Source organism: Macrobrachium nipponense, chromosome 16 (assembly GCF_015104395.2).
Source record: "Macrobrachium nipponense isolate FS-2020 chromosome 16, ASM1510439v2, whole genome shotgun sequence".
In the NCBI taxonomy this organism is placed as follows: Eukaryota; Metazoa; Arthropoda; class Malacostraca; order Decapoda; family Palaemonidae; genus Macrobrachium; species Macrobrachium nipponense.
This window is the reverse complement of record NC_087209.1, coordinates 60476914-60498428: the sequence shown is the minus strand read 5'-3', so window position 1 is coordinate 60498428 and position 21515 is coordinate 60476914. Positions and strand designations below refer to the sequence as shown.

Below are 21515 nucleotides of genomic sequence, written 5' to 3'. Positions count from 1 at the left end.
TGTGTGTATGTATCTGTGTGTGTGTGTGTGTGTGTGGTGTAAAGGCCAGCTAGATGAGATTGGTATTAAAACGAGAATTAAAAAATTGTCGCGCTCTGATCACACGTGAGATGTTTCTCTAATCACGAAGAAAAAAGTTTTTATAGTTAAAAAAAAAAAAAACTAAAAAAAAAATGGCTTGTCTGTTGAAAAAATTCCCGCAAAAGTGGTGGTAATGTAAGTGGGGAGGGGGGGAAGGAAGAGGAGTTCAATCGGAGAGTCCCGACTCTAGATACGTTATGTACCGTCACGAAGCTAGGACCAAGGTATCTAGTATACATCAGGACTACTGGGAGGAGAGACATCCATTATGGAACGTGGAGTGTGTTGCCCGTAGACTATTTTTGTTGCGCTCATAGAAATAGATACTTATTGCATTTGATAACACAGAGTTTACAAGTCACGGCAGAAGCAAGAGTGGATGAGCCCAGTTATTTTTGTGTGATTCATGCTAAAGATACTGGACGTCCGGATCCATATCAAAATGAGAATGGGCATTCTTAGTTCATGATTCATTATATCATCCCCTGGGTAGTTATGCAAAATCTTGTAAACTGTCCCTGCTTCCTGGCAGTATTAAAAAAATGTGTAATATATACAAGAATATCCAGTAGAGTGTATTCTTGTTTTTGCAGAGATGGAAGACATTCTGCATTCCTACTGCGTATTACTGCCCAAGATGTCATCCTAGTTGGAAAAGCGGAGTGCTACAGGCTAAAGGCTTCTAGTAACGAAAACATCCAAGCAAAGAAAATGAAATAGAAAACCAGAGAAAAAAGCGAAAGAAAACAAATGAGATAAAACGGCGAAAAACGATGTAAAAGAACTTTGTGTGAGTTTGCTCTCTAAATGTGAATTACCACCAAAGGTGAACTTTTAAAGCCCCGAAAATTCAACGGCCATTTCTTGATAAAAAGAAGAGAGGTTCGCTTCTGGTAAAGGGCAAGGTCTGCTTTCATCAGTGACATTGATGTATAATCTGAAGCTTCAAACTTGTTTTGAAGTTTGTGTAAAAAACAAAAACATTTTTTAAATTATAAGGTAGATAATTTTGCGTGTCTCGTATACGTCGTCTGGTATTATTATTATTATTATTATTATTGTATTACTATATATATATATATATATATATATATATATATATATATATATATATATATATACATACACACACATATATATATATATATATACATACATACATATATATATATATATATATATAATATATATATATATATATATATATATAATGTATATATCTACCTAGAAAAACTCACAATTCATAAAATAATATTTTTTTCGTTAGTGGCAAAGACTTAGATGAAATGATAAAACCTTGTCTTTATCGGATACCAAATTAATCTTTATTTCAACTGAAAATATAATAACCTGTTTTGTAGGTGACTGAAAGTTAATTGGTCCACCGCAAGGGGAGACTTTGAACCCCCTTTGAAACAGTCCTTTGAGGACCCATTTGAAAGGGAATACTAAATGAGGACAAATATTTAAATCTTGATTCGAGTTATGATTTCGAAAGTAGGAACCAGAGCGCCGTTACCTGTCAAACTGTATGGATAAACATACTTAATAACTTCGACTGATACTGAACTGAAGGCGGATTAAAGAGAAGGGAGCCATCAAACGGGGTTTGATATTGTTTAATGAATACGGATCCAAGGAGCTGCCAAAGGCGACTTGTTTAAAAGGGCAGAAAAGCCGATACGCTCTACGGATTGAGGGAACAGTAGGGAACTGAGAAGATGAGATAATGGAGATAAAGAATGAACGAATGGGGAGAGGGGGAAAACGGAAGGAGGAATGTGACAGGTGATATAGTGATGTCACCAGAGAACGTGAATGAATAACTTGTGTTACTGAGGAGTATGGTTACGTGAGTTATGTTGGAGGCCAAATCTAATTGGGTGCAATTCTAACGTAAAGTGTTTTGATGGAAAGGTTGGGGGTCGGGGGTTTGTGTGATAAACAAATATGTGAACACAGGTATAAATCCAGTGATTAGATTAGATTATAGGGGGGCTTTATATTTGAATGGAAATCATAGCCTTCAAGAAACAGGAATAGAATCAGTCAAAGGAAATGTCATTGAATGTTACCTGACCTTCATGCATAAAAGACTAATACATTATTATTATTATTATTATTATTATTATTATTATTATTATTATTATTATTATTATTATTATTATTATTAATAATTATTATTATTATTATTATTATTATTATTATTATTATTATTATTATTATTATTCAGTGAATAGTATTCATGTGACAAGACTAGATGACTGAATATTCACTAGGAATACCAGCTTCCATAGAAGGAATGCTCATAAATGGCAAAAGGAAAGATAAGAGACAAAATATCAAATGCCAGTGATGTTTAGAAAACAAATGAATATATACAAACATACATAGTATTGGAATTATACTCCACTGAGAGAGAGAGAGAGAGAGAGAGAGAGAGAGAGAGAGAGAGAGAGAGATGACATGTGACCTTTGACCTGGAAATGTTAAATGTCAGCCTTAATCAGTCAGATATTTGTGTACGAAAATTTGAGGTTAGTAATATTGCTTCCTTTATTAAGAGCTTGCTGTCAACTGACTGCTGTCTGGAAAATTCGTATCATTCTCCTGAAACTTTTTTTGTTTCGAATGTCATATTAATTAGTGCTTCTTTTGATATCATATTAACTACAGCATATTGCTTAAGTGGCAGATCGTGTTCCTTGTCACAGGTTCGATAGGATCTGATAAAGAATGGAGAGAGAGAGAGAGAGAGAGAGAGAGAGAGAGAGAGAGAGAGAGAGAGAGAGAGAGAGAGAGAGAGAGAGAGAACTGTAAAATACATCAGTGTTGGTTATCAGTAGTTTCATAATGCAACATATCAAACGAGAGAGAGAGAGAGAGAGAGAGAGAGAGAGAGAGAGAGAGAGAGAGAGAGAGAGAATGTTCTTGCATATCCCAACAAACGGAAAATCACGAAAAATCCTTAAATCGTTCGATGATTGGAACTGTTCCAGGAAGAGAGAGAGAGTCTCTTTTGCTTCGACATCAGCAGCTCATTTCCGATGGCCAGTGTTAAGCAAGAGGCCATCAATTATCATCAATTACAGTACAATTCTCCAGACTACATTTTCATTTTGAAGTTGTCGCGTCGGGCAGAGAAAAACTCTCCCTCTTTTTTTTTATTTGAGCGACACAGCAGTGCCAGAAGCCTAATCAAAATTGTATTAGCTGAATATCTTATGTATCCGAATTGAAGTTTTTTCTTCTTCTTCTTTAATGCGGATCTGAATAACAGTTTAATGGCGTTTTCGGACGGGTTGGATAGTTGGTTTTAATGCATCAATTTCCTTTAAAATTGAGGCGTGCTTCAGTAATCTCTGGGCGTTTGTATATTTCAAAGAGTAAGTGTAAGAAAATTGAGAAGTGCCTCAGTAATCTCTGGGTGTTTGTATATTTCCAAGTTTCAAAAATGATGTTGGTCGTATTTATGACGAATTCGTCGAATAGATGAATGCAATCATGAGTTACTTTTGTTTTTATAAAGACTAGAGGCGTGTCGATTTTATTCTTGAAAAAGGAACAAAAGCATTTTGTTCATATCGTAATAATTGTATAAAAATTGCTGAATTTATTTCGGTGTATATTTACATGGAATAAAACTGAAGACGTTTTATCATTCTTAAATATATTTGTTTTAAAGATTTTGCCGACAACTCCAAAAAAAAAAATCGCTCAAAATATAGCGAATTTTGTTAGTAAATAATGTCTGTATCACTGGTTTCAAGCATTGCTCATTCATCAGTTGAATTGACTGCCACTAGAATATTTCCATAATTTATTTTAAGTTTCTCATATTAAAGCGATGCGTAGCTTTATTTTCAAGAGTGAAAGAAAGTTAGAAATATATCAGTAGTAGACACTTAATATAACGTGCATATACTAAGATTAAGTTAGACGCATTGCATAACGTTATTACTATTATTGCATCATTCAACTTGCATGAGCTCATTATTGAAGTTATAAAAAAAAAGTTTAGAAGGCAGAGCGAGTCTTGATGTTATATTTGCGAAGAATTTTGTATTATCTTTGCAGCATCGGTCACATTATAAACTTGGAAATCTTGTTTGTATCCTAACCTATATTAACTGGATTTTGGTGGTTGGTAAATAATGACAAAACAAGCTGTTGATTACGAAGTGGTTAATGACACGGTTTTTGTTATTTTAATTAATACCGTTACATACTTTAACGTTCGTGAGCATGCCACCATTAGCTGCGCATAACAGTTACAATTTTTTATTCGTTATAGTGCCGTTATGACTGCGGTGAAGTTTGGTCAACTTCATCCTTCCTTATACTTCATAAATCCTTATACCACGCCAGCTTTGAATAGGCAAGTTTGACTGTCTCTGTTCCTTTAAAATACTTCCTTTTTCTCGGGATTTTGATATATATATATATATATATATAATATATATATATATATATATATAATATATATATATATATATATTGAATATATATATAATATATAATTTCAGTGAAATAAAGTAAGCGTCCAAGCGCTTTGAAATAATTTCAAAATGTAGTCGATGATAAGAGGACGTAAAGCGAAAAGTGCTAAGTTTTTAAAATTCATAAGAGAATTTTTTTTTTTATAGTTTTGTTTGATGTCAGTTGGTCCTTTTGCTAGTCTAATGCTGAGCGTTAATTTTTCATTCAAAGAATAACTAGTTTTTTTTTTTTTATAACTTTTTAGTTCTATTCATCTCATGTATATTTTCTTTGAAAACCAAAGTTTTGTCCATCTGGGATAATGAAATGTTGCGTGTAGTCAATCACCTTTTAATTGTTTACAAAATCTTATTTTTTTTTTACACATAAACAGAATTCTATCTATATATAAAAATAGTACATAATATGAATATCAATACGTAGAAGTGTAAAGTTATATGTATATGCTTATTTATAAACAGTAAGTATATGCATATACATTCATATAATTTGAATATCTGTACTAGAATGTCTGTAGATAGGTGCTACTGTTTTGAGTTTGTGGATGAGTACGCATGTGCACGAGTGTATAATAACATGAGCATATTCATAAATGTATACGGACAAACAAACACACAGTTTTATACACTCTGCCTTAGCAAGCATGTGCTTGTTTGCTTGTCTCTTGTGTGTGAAATTTTGGAGACTGGAGTGTGAAGGGTGAGTTCATATTTTTTTTATTATTATTATTATTACTTGGAGAGTGAGCCCACAACCCTGTGTATGTACAAATGACATGACAGCATGGGTGCATGAAATCTGAATAATTGATTAGTCAAAAAATACCGTATTCTAGATACAAAGACAACCTCGATCATTTTTATTTTCACCTTTTCACGAAGCAGACTTAGTCACGAAAACTCGAGGATTTGAAATTTGTCCTTTTTGTCATTTTTACCAGGAAGTCCATAAAGAAGATTGATTTCCATTGGAGGATTTCCATAGTGTCTTAAATATTCATTTTTATCCCTCAGTGAAATTTTTGGCACTGGTCAACAGAATGACGAAGCAGTTCAACCGACACAGACTTACAATAAGCCATCAATGAACAGCGTGAATGTATTATTCTCAACGGTGGCCGTAAAATGCTTTCGTTAGAACGCGCACATGCAAGCATTTGGTGCTCCTGAATGAAAACCAAGACCGGAACTGAGGGGATTTCGTCGGATTCTTCGCGTGAGGAGACCCCCAAACTACCTAAGGATAAGTGGGAATGAACGGGCAGTATCTTGGATTGTCTATAAGTCGTCAGTCTGTGAATTCGTGAGCTTGACGTTCTGTTATTGAAGAGGGTCGTCTTTGTTACCCTATTCTTTTGGGCTAGATGTCACTGGGACAAACGGACAGATGCCCTTATCTAGCCCAGCCCTGAAAACAAGTAGATGAATAGGGAGGGAGAAAAGATTTTGGTTCCACCCAGATGAAGGGTGCAAAAAAAAAAAAAAAAAAAACAAAAAAAAAAAAAAAAAAAAAAAAAAAATTTAGAAATATAAGATGGAATCCATGGGTGCCAATTAGCCAGGCAGCCCATACTTCTTTCTAACCCAGATCCGAATAATACAGAATGAAAAATGAGAGTGGCAAGCAGTTGAAATAAATCATGTAGTATGTTGAAATAAATCATGTAGTATGATAAAGTGAAAACCTGTTGGATTAAACCCTATAAAAATGATAAGGTGAAAAATCTGGATTAAAGCCCGTAAAATGATAAAAGTGAAAAACAGCTGGATTAAAGCCTTAAAATGATAAAGTGAAAAACATTTGGATGAAACCCTATATAATTACATAGTGAACAACAGTTGGATTAAAGCCTTAAAATAATAGTGTAAAACATTTGGATTAAACCCTAAAAATTCATAAAGTGAAAGTCATTTGGATTAAACCCTATGAAATTGTAAAGTGAAAAACATTTGGATTGAATAATATAAAATCAAAGTGAAAACTGTTGGATTAAAGCCCATAAAATGATAAAGTGCAAAAGGATTAAACCCTTGAGAAAGTGACAAAACGAAATCCCCTACAACTGACAAGACTCCATAGGACCGTTTAAATAACAGATGCCATTCCTGTGCATGACACATTCCAAGCAAGATACTGACCGTCCAGAAAGAATGGACGTACACCATTGTGCAAGAAGAGATAGTGGAATAAAGCAGTCTCATTTCTTCTTTGTAAAATAGACCAGAAAACAGCAAAATTATTCGTGTGAACCATATAAAGAAAATTCTCTTTCATAAAATCTAAAAATTTTCTACATATACACAGTTTTTTCATTATATCAAAAAATCCTTTTTTTATACATGTATAAACAACAACAACCAACCTTTTTTTCTTATATTATTTTTTTTTTGAGGAAGCTGGAACTTTCTTTACAAACGTGCCAGTGACCAAGCTTTTAAATCTTCCATGACGTACAATCAACTTATTTTAAACGATTAAGCCTTTGATCGTCACACGGATTCATTTGTTCAACTCTCTCTATCATAATCAGACTGTCATTCTCTCTCTCTCTCTCTCTCTCTCTCTCTCTCTCTCTCTCTCTCTCTCTCTCTCTCTCTATGCGCAGTTTTACCTCTTCCGTAGGACAAAGTGTTCACAAATCTCAACTCAGCCAAAGACATCATCCATTGTTCCTCTATATGATAGAGATAATAACATACCCTAAGTATCAATTTGAAAAAAAAAAAAAATCTCCCCCATAATCAAAAGGAGAGAAGCCAGACATCTTTTACTCTAAAGAACTCTCACTCCCCCGCCGAAGGTCTGAGCTGATTATTTACATGAGAGAAAAATCGCCTCAGATTTTTTTGTTTAAACTTTAGAAACTGATTGATGCAAGGGACGAGCGCCGGGTTCCACCTGAAGTTGACACCAGAAGTTGATTGATTGATTGATGCCTTCCAGGTAGGTTGATGGGGATTTGAGAAATGTTGGAGAAGTGTTGTATAGGCTGACTGATGGTCTCTCACGCAGCGTCTGAAAAAGCCGGGACGTTGTTAAAGGTGAACTTGGCACATCCTAGTTGATAGAATTGGTATCGAACATCTGTAATGACCTTGAACTTGACATAGATTATCGTTTCTCAAAATGATTTCCAACTACCATAATGACTTTGAACTTGACAAAGTTTACCATTGCTCAGAATGGTGTCAAGCACCAGTAACGACCTTGAACTTGACAAAGTTTATCATTGCTCAAAATGATGTAGAACATAAACAATGACATTGAACTTGACAAACAAAGCTTACTTTTCAAAATTGGATTTGAACATCAGTAATGACCTTGAACTTGATATAGTTTATCATTTCTCAAAATTGGTGTCGAACATCGAGGAATGCCCTTGAACATAACATAATAGCTTTTCACTTCTCAATATTGGTGCCGAACATTATAAATGACCTTGAACTTGACAAAGTTCACTTCTCAAATTGGTGTCGACACCAGTAATGACCTTGAACTTGATACAGTTTATCATTTCTCAAAATTGGTGTCGAACATCATTAATGACCTTGAACTTTGACAAAGTTTAGCACTGTCCATGAATTTATTCCTGACAGAATTTAGCGTTTCTCGAAGTGGTGACATGCATGAACTTTCCGAAATCGAACTTTACAACGACTGACTTGATGAAGTTTCATGTTGATTGACTGGCCTGCTATTCAGTACATCTGTAATGGACTTAAACCTGAAAACGTCTAGAGTTTCCTAAAGTTGTGGCAACAAGAAATACTCTTGACTTGACGGAGTCTAGCTTCGATGAAATCGCTTGGGATGAATAAAGAGAAATGAAGGCGAACTTCGCTCAGAGTAGTATCATGCATGAAAAATTTAGCTGAACTTGACAAAACTTGAACTCCTCAGAGTGTGGGAATGTCGAAGTTTTCAAACTTAACAAAGATTTGAGTTGCTCACAGTAATATCTTTCATATATAACGAAATGAAACTCGACAAAATTTAGCCATACAATATAAAGTGAAGTTATATGTTACATATTGATTATACAAATGATAAGCTCTTGTTCATTTAAACATAAATCAAAACTGGATTAAAAGAACGTTAGTTCAATTTATATGTTTAACTCTAACAAATTTTCTCTAAAAAATATTCAATTTTCTATTTATAATGCTAATGCGTATCTATTTATACCTTTTTATGCATTCATGAGTTCAAACATTAGACTTTTCTTACTGGTCACAATTATCTTTTCATTCAAATCACTCATTTATTCGTCAATGTTTTGGTAAATGAAGCTAATGAAATAATCGGAGCAAAATATATTACTATTATTATTAATTGCCATGAACATTATCTTTATGGAATAATGCATAATGTATGTCCTAATATTCAAAATATATGCTTCTCAATTACGGTTAAAATGCTTAAACACGTTCGTTATCTCTACACCATTCCAAGTGCGTAATTCAAACGGTGTTTATTTTTTGCAAAAATGTAAAGCTAGATGTCAGGTGTGTTCCACCAGCAGAGCTTCCGTAATGGCTTCTTTGAAATTGACTAAAAGCATTATGTCATACACAAGCCCACCAGTGATGAAAGGCAAAGTGGGTAATTAACCGCACAGAATTACTTGGCGTGCGCTGTTCTGTGTTATTATTAGTATATAATGTTATCCATGATTATATGTAATGACATAAAGTTGAATACACGTGCAGGCAGGTATTTTATCTATCTTTATATATATATATGTAGTATATATATATATAATCTATATAATTATATTATATATAATTATAATATATATACACACACACATACACATACACATAAATTTACTTATACATCAATGTATATGTATATGTATGCATGTTGTATATATATATATATATAATATATATATATATATATATATAATATATTTGTATATATACACGTGTGTGTATTAGTATATTTGTATATACACAACATAAAACTAACAAAAGTGACCTTTAAAAGTACCATACAATACAGAACAGGTAAATAGCAGACGCAAGTACATTTTTTATAAATGAAAACACAGACTTACCCATTACATAATAACAATTGCTGGGAACACTTTCAATATATATCTATGTAAGATTTCTGAAGCGAGAATGTGTTTGTCGATATGTTTCCCCAACCCGCTGATTGTGTGGAATGTTGAAGACAGAAATATATCGAAGAAAATAAATCACGAAGCGTTACACAAGCATGGGTCTTAATCCGTCCAAATTTGTCCGTCTTCATTATACTTATCTGTTGGGAAAAAAAGTATTTAGTTTTCTATAACTAATACTTATTATAACATAATATTTGTATATGCATGTATGTATGAATTAACAGTTTGTTTGTTAGCCATTTTTCACAAGACTTGTATTTGTAATATTTTCAAATATTATTCAACAAGTGGTCCTATTCGATCTCTGTTGATGTCTCGGTACAATAAGGGAATTGATGCCCAGCCAAAAAGGCATATATATATATATATATATATATATATATATATATATATATATATTATATATATATTATATATACATCAAAAGAACTACAGGTAATACTTACATTATATATATATAGTATGTATCCGAAAAAATATATTTTGAGATTTCTCACACGGTGATGGCGGAATCATACGTGGTCCCTCCGATAGGTCCTTCCCTCAGGCCCTCGTAATCTGTGTATGAAATTCCGTCTGAAAATGGATATAATGAGTATTTTTAAAACGAAATTCCTGATATTACGTGCATGGAATTCTCTCACTTTTTCTCTTATTTACTTGAACTGGGAAGTCCAACAACTGACTTAGGTTTTATTTTCATTTATTTTATTTATTTATTTATTTATTTTTTTTTTTGCAGAATCAGGGTCGTTCTGGGCAGCCTTTCCCGACTCGGTGTTTAAAACCTTCAAAATAATGTTTTTAACCTTGATACACAGTTTTAAAAATTTCTTAAGCTTCAGTAAGCCGTTGATGTTTTACTGTACTGTGCAGAGATATAACTATATTTCATAATTACAAAAATTAATTTTACTGTTCATCTTGACATTTATTTTTAACTTCAAATTTGAGACAGAGATGAGATCATTTGTGCAATAACTTGAAAGGACATTTTAATTTTCATGAACACAACACCCTAACACCTTTTAAATTTTGTATGTGAACGATTTTTACTTTGGAAATATATTTTGGTGCTATCCTGGATTTTTTTGTATAAAGTATAAAATATCCACAAGTCGTTATGTAATGAAATTAATATAACTCAAGACTAAACCTTACTTTTTCCCATATTCATAAACATACTTATTAACTTGTTTGAAGAACCGAATTATTGAACACACCCAACTCAAATTGATACAACAACAACATCATTAGCATAATTGTCATTAGAATAATTCCCATATCTTTGGAGACAAGTACGTGAGGGGAGCAGTGACTATAATCAGATTATTATCAATAATTATGAACAGTCATTAAAGCCAAAACCACTGGTCATTATAGTCATTTGCATCCTTTGATTTGGTAGTAATTAAAAGCTCTGGTAAATTGCTGGATCTGTTAGGTAATAAATAACAAGATGTAATGGTGATCACAGTCTCACAGATAATGAGAGAGTATATGGAAAAGCTTCAGATATAATAATAATAATAATAATAATGCAACATTATTGTTATTATTATTATTATTATTATTATTATTATTATTATTATTATTATACAAGTGCCATAGAATTTAAAATTTCATGAGAATGCAAGATCGAATCGTATTGTATTTATCTCTGTTTACAGTAATATATATATATATATATATTATATATATATATATATATATAGTTATATATATATTATATATATATATATATATATACACACACAAAAAATTAAACACACAACGTTCATTCTTCTGCGTGAAACAAAATCCGTATATAGCTTTCAAGGCCTCCTGATAAACCTTGTTATAACTTCAAGTAAGAGGACGATAAAAATAAAAAGAAAATAGATTTTTAAAAAGTATAAAATCCGCTTAGGAATCCTCGCTGTAGAGTAAATCCCTCTTCGGGATATTTCATACAATCCAAATGGCAAAATCCCATCTTATTAGGAGGAATTTGAAAAAAAAATCTGAAATTATCTCCAACATTTTCCTAACTTTGTTTTTCAGTCGTCAAGATGTTTCTCAAAAGATTTCTAAAAATAGGGAGAGGTCAGCTGTCCTCAATTAGAAGAGATTTACTACAGAAGAATATACATTATATATATATATATATATATATATATATATATATATATATATATATATATATATATATATATATATTTCACTTTCTTTAATCCTCCCTACAAGTCATCATAATTACCAGATTTCTAGGTTAATAGACTGGGTAGAAATGCCTTAACCAGGAGTAACAAGCAAAATATTTATCATGATTTTTTTTATCCTTACAAGTCATTATACTTGAATAGTTTTAAAAAAATGTTTTAAGCGAGTTTTTTTTTTAGGCAGGATCAAAACTTCTAAATTACGATAAATTTACAGTGAGGAATAAAAGGGAGAAATTTAGTAAAGTATAATGAACATTTTTATGTGAGATATGTGTAGTGATGAGTAACAAAACTAGCAGAGGAGGGTACTGTACAATGAAAAACTAATATCAGATAGAAACACCCTCATCATTTTTATGTGGGATGATATGTATGAGGAAAAATAATACTCCTATACTAGAGGAAGGTATGATGAAGAATTTATATATAAAAACATACATCCTCGCCATTTTTATGTCGCATGATATTTATGATGAATAGTGATGTTTATGATGAAAAACAACAAAATTATCTTTACTAGAGATACAATGAAGAATAATGTAGAAAATGGTATTAATAATCCTCACCTATTTTATGCGGGATGATATTTATGATGAGTGATGTTTATGATGAATGATGATAAAAATGTCAACTAGATATACAACGAAGAACTAATATAAAAAAATAGCATTAATAATCCTCACCATTTTTATGTGGGATGATATCAGGGTTGCTCTCCTCAGCCTCCAGGGCGCTGAGACTCTCCTTGACCCGAGCTCCCAGAACCTCGACGTTGAGGGGCAGGTTCTCGAGGTCACCCTTGGCCTCCTCCCGGGGCCCGTTGTTGGGGGGGTCGGGAGGGGTCCTCCGCATTTTCATCATGACCATCATGACTAGTCCGGTCAGGACCAGGGCCAGAACGATGCCGATCAAGAGCCCCATCACCGGCGTGATGGCGAAGAATGTTGGGGGACCTGTTGGAGAAAGAACGATGGCCAAATGAGAGAGAGAGAGAGTACACAGTAACTATTTGTTTGCTATAAGATGAGAGAGAGAATTTTTTCCTTCATCCCATCACTGTCAAGAACAGATTGACAGTGTACAAGCAAAACACAGTTGCTTATTACAAGTTGAGAGAGAGAGAGAGAGAGAGAGAGAGAGAGAGAGAGAGAGAGAGAGAGCACAGACGGAACAATTAGACAGAGAAAAGGAGACATGAAACTATGTGAATGATTAATTTACGGAAAAATTAAAACAGCACATTATAAATTCAAACAACTTGACAATAAGGTATACTTTAGAAGGCTGTCAAAACACTAATGGGGACATCTGCTCTCTTTTCAACGCACATGCTGCCATTAAAATTTATATATATTTTTTTTATGTTGTGAATAGGACGATAACTAGAAAGACTGTGAAGGCTATGGATTACACTGAAGATGATTAATGTAACCGATCTTCGTACTTACTTACACGTTTCTAAGTCCTAAGTCCCTTCATTATCATCTCTTTGCACTTATCTTCTCATCAATTTGTTGTCATCGTACTCTTGAAATGTGTTTTTGCTTTCCGAACATTCATTTGTGGACTTGGTTTTCTGTCATGTTTCTCAGTAAGTGTGAAATTCAATACAGCGTTTTTGTAATGTTTCTCGTTTCATGTGATCTAGATTTCACCGTTGTCACTGATCTTAAGCTTATGTTCTTTTATTTTATTTTAATTTAATTTATCGTGAAGTTCAAGACTTCGTTTTATGCTGTTTATGTGAACAGTACTCCATAGAACATTCCTACACCCCCCACCCAACAACAAAGTAGTTTGTAGGCTTACTCCCTGAGTAAGCGAAAATCTTGTTCGTTTTTTAAAAAAGGGGAAAGTTCTCTCAAACATGAAATCTCTTCAAAACGCGACAATGGATCCATTATCCCCGTTCACAACTATATGACATAAGCGCACCGTTGTAACTAAATAGAGCGAACTACATGAAATTAAAATTATAGTTCGTAACTTTTCATGCATTCGAGAAAATATTTCCCTATTAATTTTTTTTTAGAACGCTGCCCTTGTAAATTGTCAATTACACTTGCAATGAGACGAAATGGCCTTTATATTTCATGTATACGACGAGCGACGCTCTTATTCATTACAGTTATTCATTATAACATACGACAGTTCGCGAGTCATTCCATCATCAATAATAATGCTCTCGTATGAAGTGGTGGCCTTTTGCCACTTTCACACTTGTGAATTAAAGTGTTGTAAAATAGATGGATAAAAGTAGTTCGTGGCTGATTCATATCCTGGAGTCTGATTAACTGAATTGAAGTGAATGTAGCATTTAGGACAAAGGCCAAGAACTGGGACCCACGAGGTCATTTAGAGCTGAAACGGAAATTGTCAGTAAGAGGTTTGAGAGGTGTAACAGGAGGAAAACCTCGTAGTTGCACTATGAACCAATTGTCAGTAGAGGGTGGAAAGTAAGATAGAAGAAAGCGAATATGAACGGAGGTACAGTAAAAAGGAATAAAATGGGTTGCAGCTAAGGGACGCTACAAAGAACCTTCGGTAATGCCTACAGTGCACCGCATAAGGCGTACTGATGGCAACATCCCCCTACGGGACTGGAGACTGATGGATGGGATAACATCCAGATATTACCTATTTCTGGTCCATAAGTAGTACATGAGGAAAGAAAAGTAACGAGAGCACATTGCAGGAAAAGAGGAGGAGATAGAGAATTCTAGAATTGATTAGGTTGTAGAAGGGCCTCCTTAAATAAACGGGGCTGGTTGTCAACGAAGACTGCAGTTAGATGGCTTTCATATCTTACATATTTTGCAAACTACAAGTTAACCATTTTACAGAAAAAATATTAATGCGAGATGACATTGACTGATAAGAGTATCTGGCAGGCCTTTTACTAATCAGACATTTTACTAAAAAAATTAAGTTTTACTGATTTACAACAAAATGCTATCTTACTTCAGACGCTTGTAGTGAATGTAAATCCCGTCAACTGTCAATTTCTTTTTAATTATTCGAATGTAAATATAAATGATTTTCAGACTTATTCATCTTTGCTTTACAATAAATTAAAAAGTGAGAGGCCACTAAACGTATAATATTTTTTTTACTCCTCTCGAACGTAAATAAAATAAAAAAAATTCGGTTTAATCAGATTCGTTTTTGACACATTTAGATTAAATAGTGACCATCACCCGGCCACTGACCAACCTAAACTGAAGTGAGCGTATATGACTATAATTGCAAAGAAGACGAATAATATTTTCTTTTTACCATTACGGAATAATGACGATGCTTGATCATACAGCCTACACACACACACACTAATATATATATATATATATATATATATATATATATATATATATATATATATATATATATATATATATATAAACCAGCAGGAAGCTCCGCTTGAGCACTAACTCATAAATTGGATTAATGGCCATCTAGCGACCACCAGAAACAGCCGTACACGGAGAAATAAATACGTTCCTCGTGCACCTGAAATTAGATTTCGTTTCGTGCACTTGCCGTGCAGGAATCGCAAGGGATAAAAGGTTCTGGTACCCAAAAGGCATCTCTTTGGAAATTGGGGGTGTGGGTCATGCCTTCTTCATTATTAATATGATCATTATATTATTGAAGGATGATATCCAAATTCTTTCATTTGCCACTGCTGTTTAGATAAGTTGAAGTTAGATATCTAAGTTAAGTCCCGTTATCTTTGCATAGATTTTCGTTTTGGACGAATAAATCACTGAATTTTTACTAGAAAGAATTTCAGAATTAACAGCCCCCCCCCCCCCCCCCCCCCCCCCCCCCCCCCCCCCCCCCCCCCCCCCCCCCCCCCCCCCCCAACCTTCTGAAAGATACCTGTCGATGCAGGCGCCCCAGACTTACCTTTTCTGTATTAATTAAAGTCCTTTTGAATAAGTGCAAGCAATGCTGACTTGTCAGTTTTTGTAATGATTTACTCTGCAAGTTCTTTAAACTTCCTCGCCCTCTTAAAAGGCATGCTGAACTGACCTGCCTTGTCAATCAATCTAATGATTTGCTCTGCATGTTCTCTGAACTTGTTCGCCCTCTTGAAGGCCATGCTGACCTACCTTGTGAATTTAATGATTTACGCTGCAAGTTTTTTTATTCCCTCTTAAAAGCCATAATGACCTCCTTTTCAGGTTAATGATTTGCTCTACAAGTTCTCTGAACTTCCTCACCCTCTCATAAACCCAAGCTGACCTGTCTTGTCAATCGAATGATTTGCTCTACAAGTTCTCTGAACTTCCTCGCCTTCTCAGTTACCTGCCATTTTCAAAGATGAATCTTTTCCTCTACTGATCCTTCGAACTCACCTGTTCTCTTCTCTGCCACTTTGAGCGTGAAGGTCTCCAGTTTGAAAGGCGTGCTGGGCCCCTTAGCATTCGACGCGTAGGTCACCATAATGAAGGCGATTCCAGGCTTGAGTCCCGTGAGCAGGAACTGCGGCTCCACGGACGACAGATTCCTTCTCAGCGTTCCAGTGTTGGAATCGTACACCTGGGAAGATAAGATACGATCAGCCAATGCGTTACTGAGGTGAGGGAATCTATCGAGTCAACATTTCATGAGGTCAGCTAAACTATTAGGGAAATTATATTCAAAAGACACGTATGCAAATTTATAGTTTATTGTTGATTTTGTTATCAGGTGTCTTAAGATTTATGTCTGTTATTGGTAGTTTTCGAGGTCGTAAAATATATTGCAATCAACTACGGTTTTTGCTAACCTGAGGTCGTAAAATACATGGAAGGCTTGTAACGTACATGTTCGTAATATTTCAAGTGTTTTAATTACTAGAAAAAAATTCGAATGCATAGGTGTGTATTAATTCTACTACAGCTTAATTCATCGTAAAATAAATAAAGAAATCCTTGCTGCAAAAGGTAAAGGCACAGGTTTCCAACATCATTAAATGAATATAAGCTTCTTGTCATCAAAATGACAGAGGAGCTCGAGAATAAAGCGAAAAGGTCAGCGCAAATGCCGTAGAGTTTATTCCAAGTCACACGTCATCTGAAGCCTGAATACAGACGTCATGCTAATCTAGATGTAATCACTAGATGATCGTTTTAGATGAAGTGAAATATATTATTATTATTATTCAGAAGATGAAGGGGATATTAAGCCACATTTTTAGCTTGATGTCTATATATAAACCACGGTGATGTGATATTTCGTTCATAAATATGTGTGTGTGTACTTTGTGTTTAATATATGTGTATGTGTTATATATATATATATATATATATATATATATATATATATATATATATATATGTATATGTATATATATATATATGTATATGTATATATATATATATATATATATATATATATATATATATATATACATGCATACATACAAACATACACGTAAACATAGACATATTGAACGACAAAGTACAGTGAAAATAAAAGCACACCCAACTTCGGCCAACACCAGCAAGAGACCACTACACACGTCATAGTTAATGAGGAGTATCATTCTTCCTCACGTAGAGACACGTGAACCTGTAAACTTTCTACGTGACTCGGGTGAAGGAGACGGGGAAGAAGAATTCTCTCCTTTTGGGACATAGCGTGACGCCTCTTCATATCATATGATAATGACACGTTTTCACTCAAGGAGGTCTTTGTAGGTACACAATGTACTTCAGGGTAAATGGGCTTCTTTTTTGGGGGGGAGGGGGTGGGGAGGAGGTTGGGGCAGGGGGAATAAGGGGTTAAGTGAAAATGATATGACAGCGGTATGCTCATAAGAAGCGTTATTACAGTGTATGGATAACCCCCACAGCCCCCCCCCACCAAAAAAAAAAAAAAAAAAAAAACCATATATATATATACCTATGAATCTACTGTATATACGTGTGTATGTGTGTGTATATTAGCACAAACATGCACCCTATATACATTTAAATTTTAAACAGATACAAAAAAAAAACGACAAACGAACAAAAGCCTAAAAAAATTTTTTTTTTCTTCTTTTTTGTAAAGGAAAGTTTTCTGCTATTGTTTTTCGTCGATCTCCCAGCACCCTCTTCCTCCTCCTCCTCGGGGTACCCACCTCCATGTAAAAGGTTTGAGTTAATCCACCGTCGAATCCGGGGACGCAGTCGACCTCGATCGTGTCCGTGGTCTGGTTCGTGATGGTGCAGTTCTTTGGCGGATCTGGTGGTCCTGTCGATTAAAGTGAAGGAAAGTCATATAATATATATATATATATATATATATATATATATATATATATATATATATATATATATATATATCTAAAGCGAGAATCAGTTATAAATAAAGATGAGTAGGATATCAAATACTCATGAAAATGACAAAATGTCTCTTACTGGGATCTTCCGACGGTTTTTAATATTCAGCCCCTTATTAACTTTCTGAATGAAGTATGTGATGAATAAATATCTACTCTTTTTTCGTTGTAAAAAGATGATTCAAGCTGGCGATGAAACACCGTAAACATCATTACTTATTCAATGGGGATATAAGTGTTGAGTTGGAAGGTGAAAAATCAGAGAGAGAGAGAGAGAGAGAGGACAGACTTCGGCAAAAGAGAGAGAGAGAGAGAGAGAGAGAGAAGAGAGAGAGAGAGAGAGAATTTGGAATGAGAAACCACGAATAGAACTCAGTATTGGGAAGATGCGTATAAAGAGAGAGAGAGAGAGAGAGTCATGATTAAAACTTGGAATGAGAAACCACGAACAGAATCCGTGAATGCGAGAGAGAAGAATAAAAATGCGTACACACTAGAGGCAAAGATGAAAGGAACTGGAGAGAAGAAAAACAAGAACTGTAATTATAAATGAATTAAAAAACAACAGTAGAATCTTATACAAACCGGGGCCATAAAAACAGGTATTGGAAAAACGCTAGGGAAAGGACAACACACAATGAGTTAGGTGCACTACTTTTCAGTACAGTACACTACCCTACTGTATTGTTCGGTAGTTTTGCTTAAACATGGTTTAGATTTTTTTTTCTATTTTGTTTCTTAAAAATACAGTAACACCCCCAAAGAATGTAAATAACAAAATATAAGAGACAAATAATAGAGTAATTCAATAAATAAAGTATGTATATAATATGAATCATGGGGAATGAGGAGATGAGAGATGAAATTGGTTACACAATGAAAACTCAGTGTTGTTGATTTGGTTGGCCTTATACCAGCACGGGCTTTTGCTTTTGGGGAAGTCCGTAGCTGAACGGATAGAAAGTGAAACGTACAGCGGACGAACAGTTACGAATAACTCAAAATTGAATGAAATGAAAATAAAAATTTATGTATTTACTTTGGTAGTAATGTTTGCATTTCTTTGCTAGAGTAGATGTACATCACCCGTGCATATGATGTCTAGGCCCGTCCCTTACGACTCCTGATTGGCTGTTGATAAGCCAATCACAGGGCTGGAAACTCTCCTCAATCTCTCTTGAGAGTTCACGTAGGCAGGATGCATGCTCCACCTCTCCTGAGGGATACGTCTTTAAAAAGTGACCCTCAGGAGAAGTGGAACATACATCCTGCCTATGTGAAAACTCTCTCGAGAGAGACTGAGAGTTCCCAGCCTTGTGATTGGCTTATCAACAACCAATCAGGAGTGTCATAAGGAACTGTCCTAGACACCAGGTGCACGGGTGATTTGAATCTACTATGGTAATGTTTCGATGGGACTGTTGCCTGGAATTTCCAGTCGTTTCCGAGACACTAATCCCCTACCTTTCCAGTTATTCACCAGCGTCTTTCATATCCAGTTGGAGATTACTTTCCAGTACTGAAGGGCATTTGTAACAACGTTCTTGATACATCAATGAAGGGAATATAAATGGATGGATAGGGAAGAAGGGCAATGGGAGGGAAGTACAATAAATAAACAATAACTAGAAGAATGATCAAACATATGATAATGGCAAGACTGTTTTACGTTGCACTTGAAAATATTTTCTTCAAGTTAATCCAAAATCTTCTCCGCAATAAAGGGAATCTATTATTTCAGTACTGACATTAACTCCTGTGTACATCTAAATGTTTAGGACTTCTGGAAGGATGACATATCCCAGTTTCCTTTATTCCAAAGTGATAGAAATTACCGCCCTTCGTTTTGAAACTGACCCAAGACGCGGGAGCTTTTTTTGGCAGTCACCAAAAAAAAAAAAAAAAAAAAAAAAAAAAAACACACACACACACACACACACACACACAGTAAGGAGCTCACTTATCACCTTGAAGCATTCATAATGTCAACCCTCGGCAAAAGACCACATCAACAATTTGAGAGAAATGTCCAATTGCCTTGTAGATGAAACGAATGGTGTCTAGGACCAAATCAAGTTCCCTCGAATATTAAGTGATAAAGTGACCTGTCTACTGTTACGGGCTATCTGAGACCCATAAACCTGGAAATGTTCCGCGGAACATCATGGCACACGTCACTCATATCCGGCATAGCCACGGTACAAACGATACTGGAGAGCTATGTAGTACATGGAGAGGACGTTAGTAATCAGTTAGTTATTATTTATTAGGCGTCGTGACTGCCTGAATTATTTACTCTCATTATCCTGAGTTCTTTGGCCTTCTACAGGTAACGACCCGACAAAGGCCGCACTGCGCTTACGAAGAAAGAAATTTATTCACAGCATACCTCTTGCTGAAAGCATCGAAATCTGTTTCCTTAAATATGCATATATTTATCGACAGGTTAAAGTTTTGTCTTGTACTACAAAAACGTCTTTATTTTTCATAAAAACTCGTCAATGTGATAGATTCTATGGCAACTAGGCTTCCCATCCGTGTCCTACTCGTCAGAAAATTATGGTAGGCACACTGATGACTGTCAATAACTAAGATCATCAGAATCTTGTATCGTTTTGTAGTGAAAACTCTATTGATTATTGATTAATCACAATGGAAATTAGTTGCATAAATATCTCTCCTTTTCCAGCACTTGTGCAAGAAGAAAGCCATTTCATAACTTTGAAAGTTCGAAGGTCACTGAAACTAGTGATCATTTTGCAACTTTTGACCTGAAATACGAATACTAATAATTTAAAATATAATTAAGATAAATACAAATTATTTGTTCTGGAACCAGGGCAATTCAATATCAACCTCCCACCCTCTCACTTTGTCTAATCTGGCTGTGAAGACGAGAAGTTTGGGGTGGTTGAACACCAAGATGGGAAAGAAAGGAAGCGGGAAAGTAGGTGAAGTAAAAGGTAAATAAAGAGGCTAAAAAGCGAGTGCAGCTAGGATCGAAGCGACGCTTCCAAAAGCCTTCAGCACTGCCTACAATGCACCTTTTGAGGTGCATAGACGGCACTGCCCCCTCTAAAATGGGGGTAAAATCCACAGTTGGAACAAAGCAATGAAACCAAATGCATTAACTCAAATTCTTTGCAATAAACTAAAATCAGTCATACAAAATGTCCAATACTATATTCGAATTAATTCTCGTTTGAAAGTTTGGGCTAATAATACGATGGACCCAGTTTGCCTACTATTTATATATGTAGCACATTGATGTTACATAGATAAGCATCTG

General features: G+C 34.6%; 1 protein-coding gene and 2 long non-coding RNA genes across 7 annotated transcripts in view; 1 reads left to right on the top strand and 2 right to left on the bottom strand.

Moving 5' to 3' along the window:
• The window catches only part of LOC135195760 (uncharacterized), a 99168-nt gene extending 92288 nt beyond the window's left edge, over positions 1–6880 (top strand). The window contains exon 5 of one of the 2 annotated variants that reach the window (XR_010310239.1): positions 5595–6880. This is a non-coding gene — a long non-coding RNA (uncharacterized LOC135195760). Of the gene's footprint in view, positions 1–674; positions 1037–5594 lie in introns of those variants that run through there. The other variant, XR_010310240.1, reaches the window with a different exon arrangement.
• Positions 6881–7083: 203 nt separating this feature from the next.
• On the bottom strand, positions 7084–9843 carry LOC135195761 (uncharacterized). Its single transcript, XR_010310241.1, has 2 exons — positions 9641–9843; positions 7084–7596 (listed from the first exon to the last, which is right to left on the bottom strand). It is a non-coding gene; the product is annotated as an uncharacterized LOC135195761 (long non-coding RNA).
• A 329-nt stretch (positions 9844–10172) lies between these two features.
• LOC135195759 (synaptogenesis protein syg-2-like) overlaps positions 10173–21515 on the bottom strand; it is a 926712-nt gene continuing 915369 nt past the window's right edge. For 3 of the 4 annotated variants that reach the window (XM_064222210.1, XM_064222209.1, XM_064222207.1), the window contains 4 exons: positions 18026–18138; positions 16275–16458; positions 12600–12869; positions 10173–10288 (listed from right to left, as the gene is read on the bottom strand). In XM_064222210.1, the coding sequence (XP_064078280.1) occupies positions 10206–10288; positions 12600–12869; positions 16275–16458; positions 18026–18138 (650 nt within the window). In that variant the 3' untranslated portion in view covers positions 10173–10205. The remainder of the gene's footprint in view (positions 10289–12599; positions 12870–16274; positions 16459–18025; positions 18139–21515) is intronic. The other variant, XM_064222208.1, reaches the window with a different exon arrangement.